Genomic DNA, 26451 nt, shown 5'->3' with positions numbered 1-26451 from the left:
GGGACTCAGTGTATCAATCTCCCTTACCCCCTTGGACTTTGTATTACATTTTAGTTTGTGTTTCTCACCCTCTGAATAAACTTTACCATGTATTTATCGGTGCCTGTGCTTAAAAATGCTTTTTAAGTAAAAGGTGAGAACCTAACACAACCTAGCCCACAATACTGTGCGCTGCTCACGACCCCACTTTGAGGGAAGTGTTTCACTGGTGCAGTGTTTCTGGTGATTTAAAAATAGATATTTATTTCAAAAGCAACTACAAAGAGACCTTTCATTGCTGCTTCACTCCCCCAAATGGCTGCAGCCGAGACCAGCTGAAGACAGGAGCCTGGCGCTCCATCTGGGTCTCCCACATGCACACGGCACCCTAAGCACTTGGGTCGTCCTCCGCAGCTTTCCCAGGTGCCTTAGTGGGAGCTGGGTCAGAAGTGGGAAAGCCGGGACATGAACCTGTACCCATACGGGACGCCCATGCTGAGGCTTGCATCTTAGTCTGCAAGCCAAAGTGTCAGCCTCCAGGGATTTTCTTTAAAAGTCATTTCCAGATGTGCCCCCTGTCTTCAATGAGGGTGAATAACCCTTCTCAAGGAAGAAGACACTTGTTTAAAATCCAACTCAGGCAAGGGGCTTTCAGGAAAGTGCAAGCGGGATGAGCGGACGGTACCTTCAGCACTGATGTAATTGGGTGGGGCCTCCCCAGGATGGCTCAGCGATTGTCACAGGCAGAGGCAGAGGCCTGTCCCCCGTCAGACACAGCCCTGCAGGTGGGGAGCTCGCAGGCCGTAGGGGAATTGAGGGGTTATGTGCTGAGGAGCAAAATCCCTCTGGAAGCTGGGGGTCCGACAGACCTGCAGACCAAGCAAGCTTCGCCCTGAGAATTCCGCCCTCAACTGACGCTGGGGGCAGTTGGGAAGGCCCTGACTCCTGCCTGCTGCCAGTGCCCATGAAGCCATAAGGGCCAGCCCTGGGTGCTTCCAGGAGCCGCTGGGCCCCTCACACAGTCAGGCCTCCTTCGAGGGCATCAGAAAGGGACTCTGTGACACCTGCCATGTGGGAAGGGTCCTCAGCCTGGCCAGAACTCCGTGGAGCTGACTCCAGCCACTCCTGCCCAGGGAGCCTGACCAGCTAGCAAGGGTCACTGTGGTGGTGGTGGGGTTGCTAAGCCAACTGTCACCTAGGCTCTGAAAGGTCACCGATAAACAGAGTGTCACTCAGATCCCTGGGAAGGGGTGCCCATCTCCTACAGGAAGCACTGACTCAGCCCCAGCCCAGCTTCCAACCCAGAGCTCAGCCCCCAGCCCACAGCCCAACCCGGAGTCCTGCCAGCCCCCAGCCCAGCCCCCAGCCTGGAGCCCTGCCCAGCCCCCAGCCCAGAGTCCAACCTGGAGTCTTGTCCAGCCCCCAGCCCAGCCCTCAGCCTAGAGCCCTGCCCAGCCCTCAGCCTGGAGCCCTGCCCAGAGTCCTGTCCAGCCCAGCCCAGCCCTCAGCCTGGAGCCCTGCCCAGCCCCTAGCCCAGAGTCCAACCTGGAGTCCTGTCCAGCCCCAGCCCAGAGTCCAACCTGGAGTCCCTAGCCCAGCCCCCTGCTCAGAGTCCTGTCCAGCCCCCAGCCCAGCCCCAGGTTGCCCCCAGCCTGCCCCCAGCCCAGCCCCAGCCTGGGCCTTTGTCTCAGCTTCTCAGGTGTCTTCTGCTCTGTCAGGTGCCAGCCCTAACTCTCAAGTGGCATGGGGAGCTGAGAACAGTCCAGCAGGGGTGTCCCTCTAGGTCTGGGGGACAAGGACTGGAATTGAAACAGGCCCTGAGAGGAGCTCAGCAGCACAAGGCAGCCCCAGTAGGAGGGACTGGGGGCAGTGGTGCTCACCCCTGGCACCTCTAACGGGGCTATGGGCATTTCTAGGCCTTCTAGGTCCTAGCAAGGACCAGAGGGAGCCTTTCTGGACCACACGGGATTGGGGGTTCTGGGGCACCAGGATGCACAGGGGAAGCCAGTGGACCTGACCCCCCAAGCAGGCTGTAGATTGCATGGAAGCAGAGGCGGGAGCTGGTGTGGGCGCTGCTGCAAACTGACCCATTCTATCGCAAAAGTGAGTTGGAAGCCGACTCCCAGGGGCTGGGAGGCTTTAGTCACCGGCTGGCCGACTGGTCCATCCCACTGCAGGTGGGAGAGAGGAGCAGCCCCAACAGGCCGCAGGCAGGGGCTTTCAAACATGGCATGAAGAAAATGTGCTGAAGGGGGAGCTGTCAGGAGTTCTTCTCCAGGTTGAACATGTTCCTCCGAGAGCTGTGAAGGACTGGGTTTTGACCTGGGCTGTCAGGCGGAACTACGCCTAGAAGTGCTAAGCTGAGGGTAAGGGAGGCCGATCAGCAGCCAGGCAGCCTTAGGAGAACAGCCACACCATGAATGATGCCAGGCTGCTGTGCTGCTGGCTGGCAAGAAGCTGAGGACGCAGGAAGCCTGCTTAACAGCCAGTGCTGCAGGTAGCCACGGTTTTTTTTTAATTGTTATTTTATTTTGATAATCTTCACATAGTTGATCAGGGCACAAAGAGTCAAGGACTACAGCAAAATGGGTAAGAGTATTGCTTCCACATGACTTTTTTTTCTTTTATCTGGGGTAAGGGGGAGATAAAGGGAGAAGCCCCACCCACTCTCCCACCCATCCCAGGTCCCGACGTGGGGCATGCTCCGAGGACACTGCTCAAGTGGCTTTGATAGTTCACCAGTTCTGAATTGCTGCCAGTCTCACCATTTCAGGCACAATGAAATCTCCAGAATCCACTGGCTGACACAGTCCACCTTACGGTCTCCGTTTGCCCAGATTGTCACTGCAAGCACTTGGCTGGGGTTGTTGATCAATTTGTTCTGTCCTCTGTGTGGTGCCAGGTGTCCTCTGCAGGCTCCAGTGGACTGGCATATCCTCCCTGTGCACCTGGGTTTGAGGTCTACTATTCTTCTGAGCCTCTGAGGAGGCTCAGCCTTGGCACATGCACTCCCTGGTCAGACCATGGAACCTGCACTTCACTTCATGGTTGGGGTTCTGAGATCAGCAGTTCAGTTGCGGAATCCCCAAAGAAACTTCGTGCGAGGTGATCCCAGACCTGATTGTTGTGTGTGAATACCATTACAGAGTCCAGCACAGTCCGTCACCCCAATCAGCTCATGCACATGCTGGTGGTTTCAATTGCTGGGTCAGTTCTGCGTCCAGCCCTGTCTTCTACACAAATCAATGGGTATTGGAGCCCAGCCCAATCCTGCCCACCACACACTCGGTCCTCACACAGACCAGTGGGAGCTGCAGCCTAGTTGGAGCTACCTGTAATAACCCCAACCAGGCCCACCCCCTGCCATGGTTCCCATGCTTGCCAGCATGTACAGCAGACTTGTTTAGCCTGTCCCACATCCCATTCAGCTCTCACACATGTCAATGGGCATTGAAGCCTAGCTCAACCCAACCAGCCCCATTTCCAGCCTACACACATGCTGGTGGGTGCCATTCTATCTAGCCACACCTGCCCAAGTCCTGGTTCTCATACTCTGTAGTGGGAGTGGTTACCCACGAGGGTGGTGACCACCATTTCCCTCCTGGGCCACTAACACTCCCGGATCATGCACTCTCCAGGTGGTTCTGCAGTTTAACTTGACACAGTTATCCCCAGTGCCAGCACTGCCAGCTGATGTTGCGGCTAAGCCCAGCCAACCTGCACCCACTCTGTCTTGTGTATGCACCAGTCAAAACAATCAACCCAGCCTGGCTTTCCCCTGATCCAGCTCACATGAGGCCAACAGGTGTTGTAGTGTTGCCCAGTCTGGTCTGCTCCCATCCCAGCTCATGTTCTCCAGTGGGAGTGGTGTTCCAGGAGGGGAGCCCTCCACATTTCCCTTATTGTTGTGTGCTAGTGCTTGTTAGCCTGGGCAGGAACAGGAACTGGGCTTGTGGCTACAAACACCTAGACTAAATGGACTCATCTGTATCCAATATCCTGCTATATGAGGATGTGGGGGAAGAGTATATAAGGAGAGGTGAGGGAGACTTCGCAGAGACTTCCATCATCACTGGTCTCCTGTCGGTGCTTCATCCCCAGACCCTCTCCCTGTCCACGTTACTGGCTCTGCTGGCCGGAACAAATGACACCTAATGTGGGGCATGGCACAAGGGACAATCTGAGGGACCCTTGGACCTACAAAGGTAAGCTTAAAATTCAAAAAGTTTTTGCAAGGGCATAAGTAGCTTCATCCCCAGACCCTCTCCCTCTTCTGGGGCACGAGGGACAATCTGAGGGACCCCTGGGACTCCGGAGGCAAGCTTAGAATTAAGTATTTTGCAGGGGCATAAGTAAAAGTTATCAAGGGGCAAGAACTCGCTAAAGTGCAGGTGATTAAAGGAACCAGAGATCTGCTCCAGTCAAGGCACCGACCCTAAGCCTAAGACGGTGCAGAAGTTCGTTGAAACTGTCTGCAAAATATTCCCATGGTTTGCTCTCCTTGTAGCCACCTTTTTTCTCTGGCGCTTGATAAAAAGTGCTTTGCCATCCCCTCAAGCAGTGGGGCAACCCTGCCTTGAAAATGTGTCTGTTAGAAGGGGAGAGAGCCGCAAACCAGGGTGAAAAAGGAGAAGGAACCCCAAACCAGACAAAGCCTGGAGAAATTGCGCAAAGAAGATTTGTGGTCCTCTTCTGAGGAGGAAGAGGAAAAGGATGGTAGTGAGTTTGTCGAAGATCCTCCACCTGTAGAGCGTGTGCCAAGCCAAATTCTCTTTTGGACAGGCACGGAGCCCTCTGTGCCGTCTGAGCCATTGGCGCCATCATATCTGGGTGCAGTTGTGAAAGATTTACAGGAGCAACTTCAGCGCCTCTCCCTTCAGTTGAGGCAGGAACAGAGTGGATGCACTGTTGGGGCTTGTGCTGGACCCTCGCTTTCAACTTCTCTTTCAGCTGTGGAACGTGCAGTACAGCAAGCACAGGAGCAGGGAGACTCTGAGGCAGCTACCCTTGCTAGGCGCTTTGCCTTTCCGGTAGTTGAGGTAGAGAATCAGCAGGGGCAGAGAATTAGACAGCACCTGGCACTGTCCTTTAAGGACATAAAGAGTCTGAGGGACGCTGTTGCCAAGTATGGCCCATCGGCCCCCTTTACTGTTTCCATGATTGAAGCCTTAGCACCTGACAATTTGACTCCGGCCGATTGGAAACAGCTCTGTAAGGCTACTCTGGATGGGGGCGATTTTCTAATGTGGAAATCCGAGTTCTATGAGCTTTGCCTTGACTCAGCACAGCAAAATGCCCACGCAGGCCTTCCTGAGAGAAATCATGATATGTTGACAGGAGAGGGGAATTTTGCTAATGTACAGAATCAGCTTAATTATGACCCAGGGATTTACGCACAGACCGCTGCTGCTGCAGTGAGGGCCTGGAAGTCTTTATCACCAAAGGGCTCGCTACATGCACATCTCTCCAAAATTGTCCAAGGCCCGAACGAGGCCTACCAGGCATTTGTAGATTGCCTACTGGTAACTGCAGGTAGGGTATTCGGTGATTTAGATCAAGCCATGCCTTTTGTAAAGCAACTGGCATATGAAAATGCCAACAAATGGTGCCAGGAGGCAATTAGACCTTGGGAGCATAAGCCCCTTAACACGTATCTTAAACTTTGTAAGGACATTGGGGAAGGACAGATAATGGGTGCAGCCATTGCAGAGGCATTGCGTGGTGGCACAACCGTGGGCTCGGGAGCTCGCCCAAAACAAGGATGTTTTAAATGTGGCCGGCTAGGGCATATCCGCCGGAACTGCCCACTCCAAGGTTGTGCACAGGCTGCTAATATGGACAGGCAGTCCCCAGGAGTTTGCCCTTGATGCCAATGTGGGAAACATTGGGCAAATGAATGCAGGTCCAAGACAGACATCTCCAGGCAGCCATCTGTGCCGGGAAACGAGAACAGGGGCCAGCCCCGGGCCCCGCAAGCACCAATGTATGGGGCAGCGATTCAGTTTGTTCCTCAGGGACAAAGGCCATTCATGACCTTGTCTGAGGGAGCCCAGGCAGCGGAGGATGGGGCCCCCACACCACCTCCTACATCATATTGACACCCCAAATGGGGGTACAGGCTATTCCCACAGGAATTTATGGGCCACTACCCCCTGACACTGTAGGGCTTCTGCTGGGACGTAGCAGCATGGCCTTGAAAGGAGTTCACATTACCCCAGGAGTGATTGATGCAGACTATACAGGGGAAATTAAAGTTTTAGCCAGTGTTCATGCTGGAGTTGCAGTTTTGCCCCAGGGGGCACGAATAGCACAGTTAGTGCTGCTCCCCACAGTGAAGTCAGATAATGCTTGCAGGGCTGGACAGAAGAAAGCAGGGTTTGGTTCCAGTGGTGAAGCCTCTGTTTATTGGGTCGCTGATATGGCAGGCCACCCTACTTTGGAGTTGAGTATAGAAGGAAAGATATGTATGGCTCCTAGACACTGGCGCCGACACCACTCTTATTTCACAGAAATATTGGCCCCCAGGTTGGCCTGTTTCACCCACCATGACCACCCTGCAAGGATTGGGGCTGACCCAAAGCCCCCTAGTTAGCTCTAGCCCACTGGCCTGGAGGGATAAGGAAGGAAATGGTGGCCATGTTACCCCCTATGTAGTGCCAGGCCTGCCAGTTAATCTATGGGGGAGGGATGTTTTGCAATAGATGGGGGCAGTATTAGTATCTGGTCAGGAATTAGCTATGCAGCAGATGGAGAGGTACGGCCACATTCCTGGGAAAGGCATAGGGAGAAAGCTGCAAGGAATTACTCAACCAATCTCCGTGGAGCATAGGGAGGACAGGAAGGGGCTAGGGCATTTTCCCTAGGGGCCATTGTGATGGCGGCTGAGGTTACTCCACAGAAGATTACATGGAAAAGTTCTCAACCTGTTTGGATTGACCAATGGCCCCTTTCTACAGAAAAAATAGCCGCCGTTAAGGAGATAGTTCAAGACAGCTAGCTGCTGGACATATTGTCCCTTCCACGTCACCATGAAATACACCTATTTTCGTGATTAAAAAGAAATCAGGGAAGTGGAGACTTTTACAGGATCTCAGAGCAGTGACGGCTACCATGGAGATGATGGGACCACAGCAGCCAGGATTACCGCTGCCTTCCGCCATTCCAAAAGTCTTTAACATTGTTGTGATTGATTTAAAGGATTGTTGTGGTTTTTTTTTCCATTCCCCTTCATCCAGAGGAATCCCCTCGTTTCGCTTTAGTGTGCCCTCTGTTAATTTGCTGTACCAAAGGAAATTTTTGCCCCAAGGAATGGCCAGTAGTCCTACTATGTGTCAGATTTATGTGGCTGCTGCCTTAAAACCGGTGTGCATCAGCTTTCCCTCTGTGATGATTGTTCATTATATGGATGATGTTTTACTGGCTGCGCTATCTGCTCAGGTGTTGCAATCCTGTTTGTGCAAATTACAGCAGGAATTAGAAAAAGCAGGATTAGCTATAGCCCCAGACAAAATACAACTTGTTTCTCCATTTACTTATTTGGGATTTCAACTTTTTCAGAATTGTATTAAACCCCCCAAAATTTCTATAGCCACAGAAAAGTTGCAAACTCTTAATGATTTTCAAGAATTGTTAGGAGGCATTAATTGGATGAGACCCAGTTTGAAACTTACTAATGCAGATTTGAAACCTTTGTTTAATACCTTAAAAGGCGCCTCCTCTCCAGCATCCCCTAGGGTGCTGACTGTGGAGGGACGTCAGGCCCTGTGCAAGGCTGAGATGGCCATTGCAGCCCATCTGACCAGGATTGAGCACAGTGCCCCGCTTTTATTTGTTGTTGTAGCACGCTCATGTGCACCTACAGGGGTATTTTATCAGCAGGGGCCTATACTGTGGGAACATTTGCACGTGTCCCCTGCTAAGACAATTGTGCCTTACTATTTGGCCATAACAGAGTTGGCACAGAAGGCCACTAAGAGCAGCCTAAGACATTTTGGGAAGGTCCCCGATACCATTATTGTTCCATACACTCAGAAGCAGCTTTTGTGGTTGCAGAATATGGAAGAGACCTGGGCAATACTTTTGAGCACTTTAAATGTTAATTTTGACAACCACTATCCCAAGGACCCCATGGTACAGTTTTTTATTTTGCACCCTGTTGTTTTTCCGTTTGTAACCTCTCTTCAACCATTGCCAGAAGCTTTAACTGTTTTCAGTGATGGTCGTCTAATGGTCAGGCAGCTTTTGTAGTAGATGGCCAGGTTACCACCATCCCCACGTCTTTTGTCTCTGCACAGGTTGTAGAATTGGTGGCCATTCTTGCCGTCTTTCAAACATTTTCCATGCAGCCCTTTAATTTGTATTCTGATAGTGGGTATGTTACCCATTCCCTTCCCGTGCTAGAGACTGTGAGCCAGATGTCTTCCCACTCTGCAGCAGCATCTGTATTTGCTAAAATTCAGGCCTGTATTTGGGCCCGCAAAGATAAATTCTTTGTGACTCATATTCAAGCCCATACAGGTTTGCCTGGGCCCTTGACATCAGGAAATGCGGCTGCAGATTCAGCCACCGAATTGGTGGCCTCGGCCCCTGAAGAAGCTCAAAAGGCACATGCTAGGTTTCACTTGAATTCTAACACTCTTCGTTTGCGCTTTAGTCTGACCAAGAAACAAGCCAGAAACATCATGAAGAGATGCTCGGTGTGCCCTCAATTTTTGCCTGTTCCCCATTATGGTGTAAATTCTGGAGGATTGTTGCCCAATCATGTCTGGCAAATGGACGTGACACACATCCCAGAGTTTGGGACACTAAAGTATGTGCATGTTACTATCAATACTTGTTCTGGATTTATTTTAGCTACTCCTCAGATAGGGGAACAAGTCAGACACACTCTAGCCCATTGCTATGCATGTTTTTGCATCTTGGGAACTCCCAAGGTTATCAAAACTGATAATGGCCCTTGCTATATTAGCAGTAAGTTTTGTGATTTTGCTGCCTCCCACCAATCACAAGTAATCACAGGCATTCATTACAATCCTCAAGGACAAGGTATTGTGGAACGTGCCAACCATACTGTTAAGGATTACCTTATTAAAACAAAAAAAGAGGAGTTTAGCACTCCCCGAGATCATTTGAGCCTTGTATTATTTATCTTAAATCTCCTAACATTGGATGCTGAAGGACGGTCTGCTGCAGATCGTCACTGGAATCCATCTCGGAAGCAGAAGGGTTACGTGATGTGGAAGGATCCCTTGACCGGTCAGTGGCAAGGCCCAGATCCCGTCCTCATATGAGGGCAAGGATCAGTTTGTGTTTTCCCAGAAAACGAAAATGGTCCATGGTGGATTTCTTTTTTTTTTTTTTAAAGATTTATTCATTTTATTACAGCCAGATATACACAGAGGAGGAGAGACAGAGAGGAAGATCCTCCGTCCGATGATTCACTCCCCAAGTGAGCTGCAACGGGCCAGTGCTGCACCGATCCGAAGCCGGGAACCTGGAACCTCTTCCGGGTCTCCCATGCGGGTGCAGTGTCCCAAAGCATTGGGCCGTCCTCAACTGCCCTCCCAGGCCACAAGCAGGGAGCTGGACAGGAAGCGAAGCCACCGGGACCAGAACCAGCGCCCATATGGGATCCTGGGGCTCCCAAGGCAAGGACTCCAGCCGCCAGGCCACGCCGGGCCCCATGGTGGATTTCTGAGAGGCTTGTCTGGCAAGCTCCTGCTGAGTCTTGTGAAAGCTTGAGTACTGGCCAAGATGATGGCATTTGAGTAGGAAGATCGACGGGACAGAAAACATCTCGGAAGTGAATTGCACCGAGGTCAGCTGCACTCTAACAGCATATTGGAATGGCAATGGTGATACCACTGTTGTCATGCGGCTGCCCAGAATCCTGCCTGTGCCTGTTGGGACTGACAGAGAGGCCTCTTTTGATCTGATAAGGTGTAAAAGAGACTCGGCATAACATCGACCATCGTAGTCACCGTTGCCCTGACGTCGGCAGCCACTGCCACAGCAGCAGTGACCCTAGGATACCCTACAGTGACCACTGAGACCATGAACAAGCTTGCAGAACTGCCTGCCTGAGCTATGGAACAACAGAACTGTATTGATGAACATGTGCGGGTGGGCATGGTTACATGTTAACAGTGGGTTGTCTTGTTGGTAGAGGAGTGGTACATGCTGTAGGACATGGTTAGGACCTCTTCTTCCCCATCATATCTTTATGTATGTAACACCTGTGCAAGTGCAAAATGTTTCCCAAGCCCAGGAGCTGCTGTCTGCTCACTGCTACCAGGCTAAAGATACTGCTAGCCATGGAACAGGGTTACCAAACTCCCCCAGTATGGTTTGTGCAGCTGCAGCAGGCAACGTGTAGAATGGCAGCCAGTGACGGGTAAGATGGACTGGGCACTGACCAACCTAAAACAGGGGCTCCGTCCTGCTACGGAGATTCCCGATGACGGGTAAGGTTGATAACCTGAGAGTCCACAACCTAAGACAGGTGCATTCAAGTCTGCTTTAAAACAGAAAAGGGGGACCTGTTGTGGGCTAAGGAGGTGATTAGTGCTTGTTAGCCTGGGCAGGAACAGGAACTGGGCTTGTGGCTAAAAACACCTGGACTAATTGGACTCATCTGTATCCAATATCCTGCCATATGAGGATGTGGGGGAAAGAGTATATAAGGAGAGATGAAGGAGCAATAAAGACAAACTTCGCAGAGACTTCCATCATCACTGGTCTCCTGTCGGTGCTTCATCCCCAGACCCTCTCCCTGTCCACGTTACTGGCTCTGCTGGCCAGAGCACCTTATCAGCTTTCCTCCTCCCCCACCCCCCATTTTCACATTTTCTGGTTGGGTGCTGTGGCCCAGCCTGGCATGGCACACCTTGCCTAGGCATTTGCCAGTGGGTGCTGTAGTTTGACCCAGCCCAGCCCACCCCCAATTCCAGCTCAGACTGGTGGGGGTTACAGCCTAGCCCAGCCCAGTTGGCACCCAGTCCCAGCCCTCATGTGTACTGGTTTGTGTTGTGACTGAACTTGGCCTGACCCACACTCTGTTCTGGTGCTTGGATTCGCCAGCAGATGATGTGAACTGGTTTAACCTGGTTTGACCCTGACCTATGCCAAATGCCGGTGGGTACCTTTCCCTGTCCTGGTCTGGGCTGCTGCCTTTCCTGGTTTCACTCATCTGCAGGGACTGTGTCCTGCCAGAGGAGTTGCCCAGGCTCCTCCATCAGAACCTCTCCCAATGTCAGATCTCGTGGGTCCCTGGGCCAGCCCTACTTAATCCTGTCCTGGCAGGAACAGTGGCCTTTCTTGACTGGCCTTCAACCCATTCCGGCTCTTACTGTTGAATATTTAAGCCCAGCCAAGGCTCATCCATACCCAGACACTGTTCACACCTGGCTCAGCAGCTAGCCTAGCCCGTCCTACACCTACTATGGTTCTCATAGAACCAGTTGGTGCTGGAGTCTAGCCCAGTTCGATGTGCCCAGCCCCAGGCCACACTTGTGCCAAAGGACACTGCAACCGTATCTAGACCAGAATGCAGCCCCCCTTCCAGCCCCCACACTCACCAGTGGAAACCACAATCCAGCTAGGGTGTCCCCTTAATTTCCCAACCAGGCCTGTTCCCAGCCATAGATGGTATGCATGCCAGAGTTTTCTCTGACCCAGCTTGGCTCAGCCCCTCACCTGTCTTGGCCTAGCATCCCTGGCTCATGCAAACCAGTAGGTATAAGAGCCTATCTCAACATGATGTGTGCTCCAGCCTGATTTCTTTTCTTGCTGGTAAGCTAAGGTTTGCTCAGTCCTGCCTGGTCCACTCCATTCCATAACCACACATTAGTCAGCCATTGGAGCTACTTTGCCCAGCTTGCCCGACCCCCAGACCTGGACCATGTGATCACCAGTGGAAGTTATGACCCACTAGGGGAGTTTTCCCAAAACCAGATCTCATAGATGCCAGTGGGTGTTAGGCCAGTGACTGGCATAGTCTGCCCTTCCAACTTTGCCTTGTATGATCTGGTGCACGTTGTGGCCCAGCCCGCCCCACACCCTGTTTTAGGATGCACGTGCAGGCACTGCAGCCTGGACCTGCTCGGACTGTTGTCGGTCTCTTACCCGACATTCTGTCAGGTACTGGGATCTTGCCCTGATAGACAGGCCCCCAGCCTTAGCTTTCACATGGACTGGGGTGTGGTGGTCAGCATTGTTCGATGGTAACATGTCCTACACAGGACTCACATGTATGCTAGTGTATCAATCTGACCCATATGGATTGTCCAGTGTCTCTCCTCCAAACCACCAGGTTTCAGTACCCTAGCTTGCATTCAAGGAAACGCCACTCTGTTGTTGGGAGTCCCTCAGGATTGATTCCTCACCAACATGCACAGTGGCCTCAACATGGACGTACCTAGGCAGCAATTCCACACCCCCAAGACCCCAGAGCTCGCCACTGGGCAGAAACAGGTGGAGCCTTGTGTCAATTGGTGCACTGGCTGCCTAGGACTCACCATGTGACAGCAGAGGCTGCGGCCAGAGCCTCAAGCGTTGAGTCCAACCTGGCTTGGGTGCTCCCAGCAGGCGCTAGGCTGCTGGAAGCTCTCTGCACCAAGGCTTCCTGCAGATGGCCAAGTTCTAAAGCAGACAGTAGACTGCTTCTACTGTTCTGTTTCCATGTGCGTCCCTTGCTGAATTCTTGCTTCTCTGCTCGCCCTTAGACCCAAGTCACCATAGGGGACCTGACAAAAGTGATGCCATTTTGAATTTCCAGGCTCCCCCAGGTACCAGGACCTGAGAGGGGGCTGGGATGGGATCCCACTTGGCAGTGAGAGGAGAACCTGGGGTGGGAGTGTTATGGTCTAGATTCTAGGCCAAATATTTATTTCTTGGGTTCCTGCCTTTTACTTAAAAAACATTTTAAAGACAGGCACCAATATGGCTTAAACAGGTGGTAACATGGGTGGGCTCCAGGGCCCTCCTGACAGCCCTAACCTGTGCCCCAGCCCTCTTCAGCCTTATTACTGGGCCAGAGGAGGTCACTGGCACACCATGGAGTCAGGGCTGGTGGATTTGCATGGAACTGGAAGAGGCACCTCTGAGGGTCAGCTCCTTCCACCCAGACCCAGTACCCAAGCTCAGCCGGGAGCCCTGGACCTGCCTGGAAACTCCAGGTGCTGCCCTCTGCCTGCTGACCTGGGAAGTCTGCCAGAGCCCTGTCCCTGGGGGCTGCAGAGGACTGGGCCTGGGAACTTCCCAGGGCAGGGGTGCAAGGCAAAGAGGACCAGAAGAGTCACCCGCAGCCCCGGCAGCCCTGGGCTCCTGCCCACAAGGCAGTGAACATGGTGGAATGAAACTTGTCTCTCTGTCCACGCTGTTCATTGAATGAAAGAGCAAGTGAACGGGCAGGGAGACGGTGGGGGGCAGAGCAGTTGTAGGCACCGAGGGTGGACACACGGCCACTGCCCCTGAGGATCCTGGGTCTCAACCGTTCTCTGCAGACAGAATTCTGCAGGAAGCAAACTTCCTGCCAAGAGTGCGGGCAGCCTTGCTGGCCAAGTGTGCCTGGGGAGGTGGGAGGCGGGTGGCCTTGCTGGCCAAGCGTGCCTGGGGAGGTGGGAGGCGGGTGGCCTTACTGGCCAAGCGTGCCTGGGGAGGTGGCAGGCGGGTGTTTGTGGCCTAAACATGTGTGAGAACGAAGTTTTGTTAGATTCGTTTTCTAGTTAGATCTGTTTGTTCACCAGTGTTGGCTCCTGTAACTCAGGTTTGCTTTTACTGCCACTTGGAGCTTGGTCATTGCTTCCCAAATCCCTTGTAATCTGTCCTTGGAGTAGCTTTTATGCTATTGTCTAGTTAACTAACAACTTTTGCCTGTCTGCTTGCCCTGCAAAAATCATGGTGTAAGTTGCCCAGTAAAACTCCATAAAGTGTGCGTTGGTTCATCTCGCCTCTGCATCTAGCCGTGTGTCCTGATTCTTCTTGGTGCGGTCCGGTCCCCACTAGAGGGACCCCCGCCATCTCACGGGATTCCCCCTGCAGTTACCACAGGCGTCCCTGCCTCCCTCGCCAGCGACGGGCCTGGCCCGGCCTGTCTCCGACACTGGCTCCTGCGGCCTGGAGGGAGACGGCAGGGCTGCCCACTCCTGATGTCCTCCAAGTTTTCATCATGGCTACCCTCTGCATCTGGCTGTGGCCAGTTCTCCACAGCCTGCGGGGTGCCATGGGCCCCAGCGGGGGCAGAGCCTGGGGGACTGGTGCACACCGGGGAGCCTGCTGGGTCAGCCTCCTTAGGCCCAGCTCAGACACAGGCAGGCAGGGGACTGAGCACCTCCATGGTGCACCCGTGCCACTGTCCTCGTCACCCCTGGTCATTCTGCTGACCATCCAGGTCCCAAGGAAAGGCATACCGTCACGATCCCTCCAGAGTGACAAGGTGCTGGGTGGGGGCAAAGGAGAGGCTCAGGGAAGGCCTTGGGGGGGGGAGCTCTGGCAGGGGTCCCCTCTGCCGTGCAGACCACCCAGGCCACCTCGGGCCTCAGAGGCCACCAGGAGCCAGGCCAGGGAGGAGTCCTGTGGAGGAAGTGGCAGGGAGCAGCTGCAGATCCCAATGGCTGGGGAGGAAGGTCAGGCAGAAGGTGCTGTGGGTGCCGGTCGTGGGGTGCCTCTCACCCCAACACTCGAGGGCGGCAGAGGGCAGGCCCACACAGGCAGAGAGCCTCCCCTTTGCTTCTAGCCACCCCCCAGTCGCTGGACACTCTGCACTGGCCACAGCAGGAGGGAAGTGACAGCTAGCCGGTGTGCCTCAGTTCCAAGGGATACAAACCTGTGTCCACGTGGAGAGACTGGTGCTGAGTGCAGAATAGGGGGGAGAGAGTAAGGAAGGCTCAACTTTGCCAAATAGACCTGTCTGAGGGAGGAGACACCCCACCCTGGAGCCCTGTCTGAGGGAGGAGGCCCCCCACCCTGGAGCCCTGACCATGGAAGAGGCCCCTCCCCACCCTGGAGCCCTGTCTGAGGGAGGAGGTCCCCCACCCTGGAGCCCTGTCTGAGGGAGGAGACACCCCACCCTGGAGCCCTGACCATGGAAGAGGCCCCTCCCCACCCTGGAGCCCTGTCTGAGAGAGGAGACACCCAACCCTGGAGCCCTGTCTGAGGGAGGAGGCCCCCCACCCTGGAGCCCTGGAGCCCTGTCTGAGGGAGGAGGCCCCTCCCCACCCTGGAGCCCTGTCTGAGGGAGGAGGCCCCTCCCCACCCTGGAGCCCTGTCTGAGGGAGGAGACACCCCACCCTGGAGCCCTGTCTGAGGGAGGAGACACCCCACCCTGGAGCCCTGTCTGGTGGGTATCACTGCTGTGCAATAGGACCCTACCGCCCCCCTCCTGTGTGCCACACCCTCTCTCCCCTGGTGTGGAATCCAGTCACAAAATGGAGTCACCTTGATGAGGGCCATCTCTGGTCCCCTTATACTTACACTCTGAGAACTGTTAATAAGCCCTCATACTATTAATTGCTTGGTTAACTATATAAAACGAAGAATGCGCAGGTCTCATGATAACCCCGGTCCTCATGGTGACAATGAGTCAACGGTTTGACTCTAGTTACTAGAAAAGGGAGGAACGTAAAATCCAGTCACAAAATGGAGTCACTTTGGTTCAGGCCTGCCTTCGTTTGATAACCTGCCCTTGACGCTTCTGTGCAAAATGCTTTGCCAGCTTCCTGCTTTGGGGGCCAGATCACCAGGCCAACATCCGGCCAGCAACCCTCGGTTCCAGGAACTAGCATTGTGTGTCTTACTACCCTCCCAGTTCCCATGGCTGCCTCCCACAGCTGCCCAACTCACCCTTTGTACCCCTCATCACTCCTGAAGGAAGGAGGTGATGCGTGGCCTGCTCACCTGCCTCCTCGCTGTCTGGCTGCGCTTCTTGGGGAGAGGCTCAGGCTGGGGCAGCTCTGGGAAGCGGCAGCTGCAGGAAGGGCCAGCCCCAGTCTCTCCCCTGCCCACACCGCTCATCGGGACTCCAGGCATGGCGCTCCCAGGTGGGTGGGTGGGGATGGCAGGGAGAGCTGTGGCACAGAGCCAGCTCCTGCCCGCGCTGCTGCCACCCCCATTATCCCCGCCTGCCTGCAGCCACATGGACAGACAGCCAGGTGGAAGCAAGGAGGCTGAGGATGAGTGCCGACCTTGACCATGGCCTGTGGCTCCCTGACCTTCTGGCACAGGGAGCTGGAACCACTGCTAGCGGACAGGAAGACGGGGTGCGGCAGGGGTGGGGGGCATCTCTAGGAGCCCTGTGTCATCCAATCACAAGACCCCAGGCACCGTTCTGAAGCCCCCATCCGTCACACACTAGCACATGTACACGTGCCCCTGCAGGGGCCTGAAACCCATCTATCAAGATGCCGTGGGTACCACAGTTCCCATAGCAACGCCTGGATGGTGGAAGAGGGAAGAGTGCAAACCGCAAAGACATGGGATACGGATCAACAGCCCCCAAAGCTGCAGCTGGGGTGGGTCATGCCACGAGGAGCCTCTGCCCTTCCCACCCTCGCAGGCCCGTGGATTGCCCGTCTTGCTGGTGAGGAAGGCAGGGTGCCCACCCACGCGTCAGGGACTGGAGTCTCGGGGTTGTGGGCAGCCTCCAGAGGGACCCACCCTTCCCTAGCCTGCATTCCCCATGGTGGCTGGGGAGCAGGTGGGCGGGTGTCCTGGCCTTGCCCTGCGCTTTTCTATCTGTCCCACACTCACTTGACTTCACTCAAGCTCAGGAGTGACCCCACCAAAAAATGTAGGTGTGGGGGGTTCACGATGACATAACTGGAGTGAGGGGCGGGGGGCTGTGGGCTGCGGTCGGCTGATTGCTAGGGCTCCCCTGGTGGCAGCATGCCTGCTGGGGAGAGCTTGGTAGCCCAAGGCTCAGCTGCGAGGGAGTCCTGCTTTCTGAAGGCTCACGGTCCAGGCTTCTTCAGTAGGAGGCCTGACTGGCCATGGGGCCTTGAAAGCCAGAGCAAGAGCAGCCAGAAGTTCTGCAGGAGGCAGAACAGGTGAGCCCACGGATGTCAGACAAGGGGAGGCCCTGGCCTGGGGCAAGCTGTGCCAGCCTCGTTAGACCCACCCTCATTCCCTACTCAGCAAGCTGCTCACCTGCAGGCATCGCCCTGCCAGGACCCTAGTGGGAAGGGTCCAGAGAGGGCCACACGCCCTGCCCTTCACCCAGTCCCAGTGGAGGGCTGTTGCCTCCCACACTCCCCTCCGCCCAAGGTCAGGCTCAACTCTGTAAAGGTGCCAGGGTGGCCTGCAGCTGGAAACCAGCCCCTGTACCCACAGGCCCCCTCGTGGGAGGTGGCAGGGTTCCCAGGCAGGGTCTGATGGGGTGCAGGGATACAGGCAACTCCCCACACTGGGTTCCCCACAGCCCAGTGTGCAGGGGACAGGCTGTCACCTGCCATCCTGGCTGTACCAGGCAGGCAGGGCAACATGAAGAGACAGATAATTACGGCAACAGCAGCTAAAAATAGTTACCTTCCTAGCCCCAACTCCAGGGAGATGCCAGACGAGCCGGGCAGCTGGCGGGAGCCTGGGAGTGAGAAGGGCAGCTCTGGCCGGCGCCCCTCATTGTCCTGCAGGCTAAGTCCAGACAGCTGCTTTCCATGCTGTTCTCAGGGCACCCCAGGGCGGTTGTAGAGGCTGGCCTGGAGGGCCAGGGGAGGGGAGGAAGTTGGCATTTGAATAGGAGCCTGGCAGACAGCAGCTGTTCTCTGCCCAAGGAGTGGGCTCCAGGAGTCCTGGCAGCTTGCTGGTGCCCAGAGAGGTAGGCAAGGGGTGTCAGGAACAGGCTGCCCCAGAGCTGAGCCATCCTGCAGGCGCTCCCTTCCCTCAAGCAGCTACCATCCCTGTGGTCACACCTGCAGGGGCAATGGTGGCCCTGATCCTGAGGGTCCATGAGCCGGGCAGGGAGTTGGGACCCGAGGCTGAGCTGGACAGCTGTGTGTGCGGAGCCTAGACTCCCCAGGGACGGGCCTGGCAGGGCCAGGGGAGGTCTCCCACAGGGGCACAGGCAACCGCCACTAAGGGACACGCAGCCAGGGAACCAGGCGACAGGGCCTCTCTGAGGGGAAAAGGGTGGGGGTCCTGCCAGACCCATCCAAGCAGTTCCCTTTAAATAGGTTCTCACTTCACTGATGTGAGTGGGGCCCAACATGGCAGCACATCAACTTAAGCCGCTGCACTGTGGCGCCAGTATTCCATACAGGCACTGGTTCAAGTCCTGGCTGCTCCACTTCCCATCTGGCTCCCTGCTGCAGCCTGGGAAAGCAGTGGAGGACGGCCCAGGTATTTGGGACCTGGTATCAGTGAGGGAGACCTGGAGAAAGCTCCTGGCTCCTGGTTTCAGATCGGAGCTCAGCTACAGCCATTGAGACCATTTGGGGAGTGGAGCAGTAGATGAAAGATCTTTCTTTATCTCCTCTCTGTAAACCTGCCTTTCCAATTAAAAAAGAATCTAAAAAATGTATATGTTTGCATGATTGTGAGTGCAAAGCCCGTTTGCCCGTGCTGGGAATGCACTTATCCTACTGAATCAGAATCCGTTTTCCTGCCACAAATCGATCTACTTTGTTGCGCACGAAAGCCTGGGAGCTTGGGCTAAGTTATCATTTCTTGAAGGCAGTGTTTCTGCTGCAGCAAGCAGTGTCCAGGGGAACCTTGCCCACAGCCGGTGCCCAGCGTGCAGCCCTTTGGCCTGCAGTAAGCTCACAATCTCGTGAAGCCATGGTTGCCAGCAGCTCATTTTTGAAGAGAGGGCAACAGTGTACTCCACTGCATGTCTGCACTCCCCAAACCAAAAGCCCTCTGGGGCTGTGCCAATGCCAAGATCCCATATGGGCACCGGTTCAAGTCCTGGCTGCTCCACTTCCCATCTGGCTCCCTGCTGCGGCCTGGGAAAGCAGTGGAGGACGGCCCAGGTATTTGGGACCTGGTATCAGTGAGGGAGACCTGGAGAAAGCTCCTGGCTCCTGGTTTCAGATCGGAGCTCAGCTACAACCAGTTCAAGTCCAGTCCAGCTCACTGCGTGTGGCCTGGGGAAACAGCGGAGGATGGCCCAAGGCCTTGGGACCCTGCACCCGCGTGGGACACCTGGGTGCAGCTCCTGCCCCCAGCTTTGGGCAGCTCAGCTACAGCCGTTGCGGTTATTTGGGAAATAAACCAGTGGATGCAAGATCCCCCTCTTCTCTCTCTGTGAAATCTAACTTTCCAATAAAAATAAAGTAAGTGCAGATCTTCAATGCTGGTGGACCAGAGGGTGGAGCAGGCAGTGGGTTAGGAGTGAAGACTAACCCACAAGGTCTGCAGTGGGGGCAGAGGTGGGACAAACTGACCAGGGCAGGGGGAGGGATCTAGACTCCACCTTGGAGCAATAGGGGCTGTGTAGGAGCAGGGACCGTTCCATCGGGCCATGGCCATGCTCGCACGCCAGCACCAGGCCGTGATCTGCAGACAGGTGGGGCCTCAGGGAGGCTGGAGCGGCTGCCCAGGGCTGTGAAGGAGGAGGGCAGGGAGCCCAGCCCTGGGCTTTGGGAAAGGAGAGCCTCTGGCTGCCGGCCACCAGGGTCTTGTCTCAGCCGGAGGGTAGGTAGAGCTGCCAGGGAGACTGGTCACACAACAGAGGCGTGAGGCTCCATGCGGGGCAGGGCTCAGGGCAGCACGGGAGGCGCCCGCTTGGGGAGGCAGCAGGAGGGCCATGGATGGGGCTAGTGGTCCAGCTGTTAACTCGTCCTTACTTGTTCGTACATTGTACTTCTCCCAAGCCTCCCCGTCTCCGCTACCGGAAGTTTGCAGCCCAGAGTCCCACCAGCCTTCCTGTGACCTGCAGGTGTAGGGGTAACCCTGAGCTGCATAATCTGTGCCCACCTGGCAGAGGCCTCCCAGAACCTGGCTCTGCCAGAAAGGCTCCACAGGCCTTGGTTTCCCCTCCCAACCACTAGCAAAGGAACCTGGCAACCCGGGGGCTCCTGCTCAGAAGCAGGGAGGGGAGAGCCTCCCGTTCTGCTTTCCCGCCCCTTGGGAACTAACTGCCTCGGCTCCTGCAGCCCATTGGCCTGCCCTCCAAGGAGGGGAGAGTGGTACACATGTGGTCACAGTGACAGCATTTCCTGACAGCAGGTGCTCTGTTGCTGTCCTGCCCAGGCCTCCCCGAGACCCCGCACCCCTAGCAGGACTCTGAGAGGCCCTAGCCCACCCAGAACACAGAGCCACCCCTCTCTGGCCCCAACTCCGCAGCCAGCTCCAGTGCCCACGGTCTGACCTCTGGCAGCCAGGCTGAGCCAGGCAGAGGACTCCTAGAAGGTGATAGGCTAGGGCGCACTTGGCACCCAGGGACCCCTGGCTGCACCCACAGGGGCTCCTCATGGTCAGGCACTGCTCACCGCAGCCCAGCCCCACCCCACCTACACAGGAACAGCCGCACACACTCTCCAGGAAGTTTCAGTGTTGCATTTTATTAACAAAATCTTAGAAAAAGAGTGTTTTCAGGGCATGGGAGTGGGGGGCACCTGCCCGGCTGGATGTTGAAGGCCTGGTCCGTGTGTCTGCCGTGTGCGTGTACATGTATGTGGGTGGGGAGGGGTGGCCATACCCTCTGAGGTTCCTGGAGGATGCCCTGCAGCCCGCACCTGCCTGCATGTGGACTATGGCTTCTGTGCAAAAATAGAATCTGGGGGTGGCTGGCAGGGGGCAGGGGGCAGGGCACAGGACCTGTCCGGGCACCTGCCGAGCCGGCCTCTAGCGGCTCAGACCCCCGTGGACAGTGCACAAAGAGGAGCCCAGGAAGTACCTGCTCAGGCTGCACTCAAGTGGCCACCAGCACCAGGTGTCAGGACCAGGGGCGGTGGGGGGGGCCCGGCCTGGGCAGCAGCAGGGCAGCCCCAGGAGCAGAGGCCTAGGGGATCTCGGGGCCTAGGCTCGACACCCCCAGATGAGGGCAGCCTCCAGGCTCGCCGAAGGCCCTGCAGCGAGCAGGGTTCCATGCCAGGAGGGTGGCACGGCCCACAGTGGCTCCAACTGCAGTGGCTCGTGGGGCGGGCAGCGTATGCGGCCAGCGGGGCGGGTATGGCAGCAGGCCCTGGCCCTCGCGCTGGCCGTCTCCAACAGCAGCTCCTGGCACGGAGCTGGGGACGCTGCTCAAGCCGTGGCTGCCTCTCTCTATCTCTGGACCGTCCTGGAACTTCTCTGCCCACACACAGGCAGCTTGAGAGAGGAGACTGGAAGGGCCGGGGCTGGGCACAGCAGCAGAGACTCGGTGGGAGCCGAGGGGACCTAAAAGAGCAAGAAGAGAGGCGGTCAGCCTAAGGCTGGGATGGGAGGCAGGGGCCGCCCCCAGCTGCGCAGCGAGAACAGCCAGGTTCCCTTACCTGGTGTCACACTCCCGGCTCCAACGGTGCTGGCTGCCGCCTCAGCCTGCTTTGAGGGCTCAGTCCTCACAGGACCCTCCACTTGCCCGCAGCTGAGTCACCGCCGAGCGCTGAACTTTCTCCAGGCTGGCGTGAATCACCATGCTCGCTGCTGAGGGAGAGAGCACACAGGGCCTGTGAGCTGGCACTGCCACACCCTGCCGCCCCTTCCCACGCTCCTGGGGAAGGGGATCTGCCCTGCCTTCCCCCACACCTCCCGTCCCTACAACCAACCGGCAGGGACACCTGCATGCCCAGGGTCACCGGCATGTTGCAGGGTCAGCCTGCAGGCTGGGGCAAGGGCTCACCTGCAGGGGGCCGGGAGACAGGCGGTCAGCTTTGCTGCTGTGTGTGGCTTCGGCTCTTCCGCAGGAGGAGGGAGCCACACGCCGGGGGGCTGGCAGCTGCCCTGGCAGGCAGGGAGGGTGTCGGCGGGCTCCACGGTGGCTGCCAGAGGCCCCGGAAGCAAGAGTTCCCCTAGCGCTGGTCACTATCTCAGCTTCTGCTCTGAGTGGAGTCGGGGAGCCCGCCAGTCCAAGCCGGCCGGACAGCGGGCTGTCAGGGTGCCCAGGCACTGGAGCCAACAGCGAGGGTGCCGGTGGCCGGCTGTGCTGTGATGGTCTGAGTGTGTAGGGTGGGGCTGCTGGCTGTCCAGCTGGGGTGGGTGCTCCCAGACGGAGAGAGTGAGTGGGAAGACAGACACAGGGCAAGAGCCGGGCGGGGGCAGGGCACATGTCTGGAAGGGCCTGAGTCTGTCCGTGCAGGTCTGGCCCGAGGCTGAGGGGGTATCCGGCTGGATGAGGGCCGGAGGAGTCGGCCCCAGCACAAGAGTCCCAGTGGGCAAAAGCCCGGGCTGGGCCCGGTGGGCAGGCTGCCCCCTACTCGGGCTGGGTCCGGTCGCTGGCCACGGACTCGCTGGTGAGGGCGGGCGTGACAGCCTCCGTCTCCTCTTCAGCAGCTGGCTGGGCCCCCTGCTCCAGGCCGTCCTGCACCTCCAGCCCCCGCTGGATGAGCTGCTCCAGGGTCTTGGGCAGCGGATGGCGCAGGAAGCGCTTGAGCTTGGGCTGCAGGGTGCCCACCACGTACTGGATGATCTCCTCCTCATCCGCATCCACGTACAGGGTCTGGTAGAGGTCGCGCTTGCGCCACAGGAACTGGTCAAGCGGCTCGCCCTGCTTCTGGGGCAGGTCGAGCTCCCGCTGGATGGCCTCACGAGACAGCGTGCCCTCGCTGTACTGCAGGAACTCCTTCTTGAACTCCACCCAGTTCTTGACCGAGCCCTGCTTGAACTCCCACCACTTCTTGGCTGGCCCGTTCATGTGGTTTTGGATCTGCGACAGCCAGTACTCCTCGGAGCCGCCCACCTGGCGCAGGTACTCCTCCAGGTGGCTCAGGAACTCGCGGGGATCCTCGAAGATCTGCGTGTCCACCCCGGGACTCGGCTGCCCGTCTTCGCCCGTCACCCACGGCTGGTATTGCTGGGCCTCACTGGGCTCCTGCTCCGGGAGCTCGCCGGCCGGTGGTGGGGTGATGGCATAGGGGCTGACGGTGTAGTCGTAGCCGTCATCCTGGCAGCAGCCCTCAGGTCCCCCCACGCCCACCGAGGCGGTGTGGCGGGCCTGCTCGCCACTGCCCACCGGGTACTTGCCGCCCATGGCCTCCAGCCGGTCGGCCCACCTCTCCAGCCGGTAGAACACCTCGCGCCACACATGCAGCTCGCGCTTGACCCATCGCTCCAGGTTGGCTATGGTCTCCTGGCAGCGGCTCAGGCAAGCCTTGATGGACTTTTTCCAGCGCTGCGAGTCGCCGGTGGGCGCGTAGCCCTCGAGGTTGTTCTCCAGTTTGCCCACGGAGCGGTGCAGCCCCTTGAGCTCGCGCTCCACCTGCCTGGACACCTCGGTGAGCAGGTGGCGGTGCGTCCTCCGCACGTGCTCCAGCATCTCCGTTCGGCACTTACCGATCTGCAGGATCACGTTGGGTTTGGCGGCCGGCGCGCCCCGCGGCCCGGGATAGGTGTGGAGGCCGCCGCTCGTCGTCATATGGTCCAGCTCCATGGTGCGCACTGGTGGCTGCTCGGACACAGGCGGCACGGGGCTCGTCAGCAAACCGGCTTGGCGAGCGCGGGACGCGGATGCGAGGCGAGAGGGCGGATGCGGGCGAGCGCGGCCAGCGCCTGGAGCCCGTAGCTGGTGGAAGGCTGCGCGCAGCTCTGCTGCCAGCCGCCGCGGCGCCGGCCTTTTATGCCTCCAGCGCGGCCCGGGGGCGGCCTCCCTCGCCGGGCCCGGCTCCCATTGGCGCAGCCCGGCCCCCGCCTGCACCCCGCCGCTCCGCCTGCCCGCGCCCACTCGCGCCTCCTCCCTGCGGCGCCGACCAAGGACCCGCCTCCCCCTGCGTTGGGGGCCGGCTCGGGGTGACTAATCCTGCTCCCCGCCTTCCCACCCGGGCCGCGGGAACGCCAGGCCGTGCTGCGGGCCTGGACGCTCCACGCAGCAGGGTCTCCAGGCAGGCTCGGTGCACTGGGCTGCAGGCTTTTTCCGCCCCCGGACGCCGCTGTCCCGGGGCCTCACCGCCGGTGCAGCCGGGTTTGGAGAGAGAGAGAGCCTTTCGGGCAGCACTGACCACTCTGTGCGCAGGACATGCCCCGGGGCCTGAAAGACACCTGCCAGGCGGCAGCTGCAGTGGCCAGGGCTGCCCAGGGGCTCCCACCGGAATCCGAGCACCCCCCAGGAAATGTGGAAACGTCTCCCTGGAGGGGATTGGGGGAGTCGAGGGGTCACTGCATCCTGCCCCGCCCCCTCCAGGTATAGCAGATCCCTGCCCAGAAACTGTAGACTGGCATGGGTTGGCAGATGGGGGGGGGGAGGGCGGAGAGGGAGGGAGAGGAGGAGGAGCCACGCACACAGCCCAGAAAGCCGGAGGCCATATAAGGAGTGAGGCTCCGGAAGCTGAGGTTCCCTCCGGAGGGACGCCCTGTCGTCTGCCTGGCAACACGGGCTGGGGAGGGACGCGTTCCTGGGGTTACCCGGCAGGCTGGGGGGGCTTGGACCTCACAGGAGACACCGCCACTTGACCACCCCCCCCCAGCAGAGGCGCACAGCCGTGGTAGCAGGCACCTGTCTCCTGCCGCCAGTGCCCTCTCCAACACACACAGCACATTCCTACCCCAACTCACACACTCATACCCCCCACTCGCACACTCATACCCCCCACTCGCACACTCATACTCCCCGCTCACACGCTCAAACCCCCCACCCGTACACTCATACCCCCCACTCGCACACTCATACCCCCCACTCGCACACTCTTATCTCCATCACGTCCCCCACCCCGCACACTCTGGTCACCCCAAGCCCACTGGCCGAGGATAAGCAGGTGCAAAGACCCAGCAGGATCCCTCATCCCTGACCCCTCCCCCTTCCCAGGGAGCCCCCCCAAGCCTGTCTGCCTCCTCCCCTCCCTCCCCACCCAGGCTTCCGTCCCTAGAGGAATGCCTTTCTCAAAAAAAAAAAAAAAAAATCCCCAAAAATGGCTCTCCTGGCAGTGCTAATTAAAGGCAAGTTGGCGGAGGGCCCCGTGGAGCGGGGAGGGGGAGACAGAGAAGCTGCCAGAACCTCCAGAGCTTTCCGCAGGGCGGCACCAGGCAGCTGGAGGCGGCAGGACCCAGCAGCAAGCCGAGCCTGAGCCAAGCCAGTTGGGCGCTGCTCCTGCCAAGTGTCCCTGAATGGTGACTCTGGGGAACTATGATCAGGACCACCCCGGGGCACACGCCTGTGTGGCACCTTGGTATCGGGTCAGCTTGGCCTAGGTCTGCAGGGGCCTCCAGCCTCCTCCTCTGCCTTTCCAAGGCCTCTAGGAACCTGCCAGGCTGGGGAGAGGGAGGTGAACTTAAGTGGGGTGAGCATGACCTAAGACTGCAACCTGGGCACAGTGGCACCCTTGGGGCCGGCCTCGAGGAGGGACCAACCAATTCCCAGTGAGCCCTCCACCAGGGGAGGACTCCTGGTGCCACAGCCCTCTCCGGGACCTGGGAAGTCGCAAGCCAGACCCTGTGGCTCTGAGAGAGAAGTAAGCCAGTGCTCAAGGACTCAAGGACGAGCTGGAGAGAGGCTGGCGGAGAGCAGGTGCCCCTCCCCCACCCCCGCATCCAGCTGGCCCTGCCCTCCCCGCCCCCGCCCAGGCAGGTCTGCAGAGCCAGGAATGCAGGCCCTGTGGTGACAGGTGACAGGCGCCAGCTGCTGCGCTGAGAACACTTAATCGCTGCCCAATTATCGCCCCAGAGGCCCTCTGCGAACCTGCGTATTGGAGGCTTGGTGGGCTCCTTCCCTCCACCTCCAAAAAAGAGGCCAGGCTGGGCACCCGGCTCCCCGGGGGCGGGGGCAGCTGACAGCGTTCTGCCAACATTCTGCCAACAGGGACAGCAGTGCTGAGTGGGCATCACAGCACCCAGACTCATCAGAGCCTGTGCCAGGAGCGGGGGCGGTCCTGGGCCCCCCAAGCCAAGCGAGGCTGGTTCTGCGGGGTGAAGAAGACAGCCGGGGAACCCCCAGACTGTCCCGGCCCTTCTGAGCTCTGGCTTCTGCCCCAGCACAGCTCCTGTGCTCTGGCCCTGGGTTTGCATCATGCCGGGACAGGAGGGGGGTTTCCCTCCTCAAGCCACCATCTCGGGGGCCCCCACCCAGCACAGCTGTAACCCCTGTGCCACCCTCCCCACCTCAGGGCTGCCCTGCAACCATGGGCAGGGCCCTGGCCGTCTACCCAGTCTGTCCGTGTGCCACTCAACATGGGCACTGAGTGAAGGCAGGGCCTGTTACCCATACACACACCACACACATTCACACACATGCACGTATATGCATCATTTGCCACATGCCCTTCTTGGATGCTGGCTGAGGGAGCAGCAGGGGGCAGGCCATGGCCCACCATCTCCCCAGGGGACACAGCCTTCCAGCCCTCCCTCCAGCGAAACTGTAGGACCTCCCATCCACGCTGCACCTGCCCGCTCCTGCTGTGGGATCGACCCAGTCCC

General features: G+C 57.8%; 1 protein-coding gene across 1 annotated transcript; it reads right to left on the bottom strand.

The window, feature by feature from the left end:
* Positions 1-21938: 21938 nt before the first annotated feature.
* On the bottom strand, positions 21939-23821 carry ARC (activity regulated cytoskeleton associated protein). The gene has a single exon (XM_004580752.2). The coding sequence runs from the start codon at positions 23477-23479 to the stop codon at positions 22304-22306; it is 1176 nt and encodes a 391-aa protein (XP_004580809.1). The 5' UTR covers positions 23480-23821; the 3' UTR covers positions 21939-22303.
* Between the last annotated feature and the right edge of the window lie 2630 nt (positions 23822-26451).

The sequence above is a fragment of the Ochotona princeps genome, chromosome 9 (genome assembly GCF_030435755.1).
Source record: "Ochotona princeps isolate mOchPri1 chromosome 9, mOchPri1.hap1, whole genome shotgun sequence".
Taxonomy (NCBI): Eukaryota; Metazoa; Chordata; class Mammalia; order Lagomorpha; family Ochotonidae; genus Ochotona; species Ochotona princeps.
Note: the sequence above shows the minus strand (reverse complement) of the source record. Positions and strands in the feature narration are given on the sequence as shown.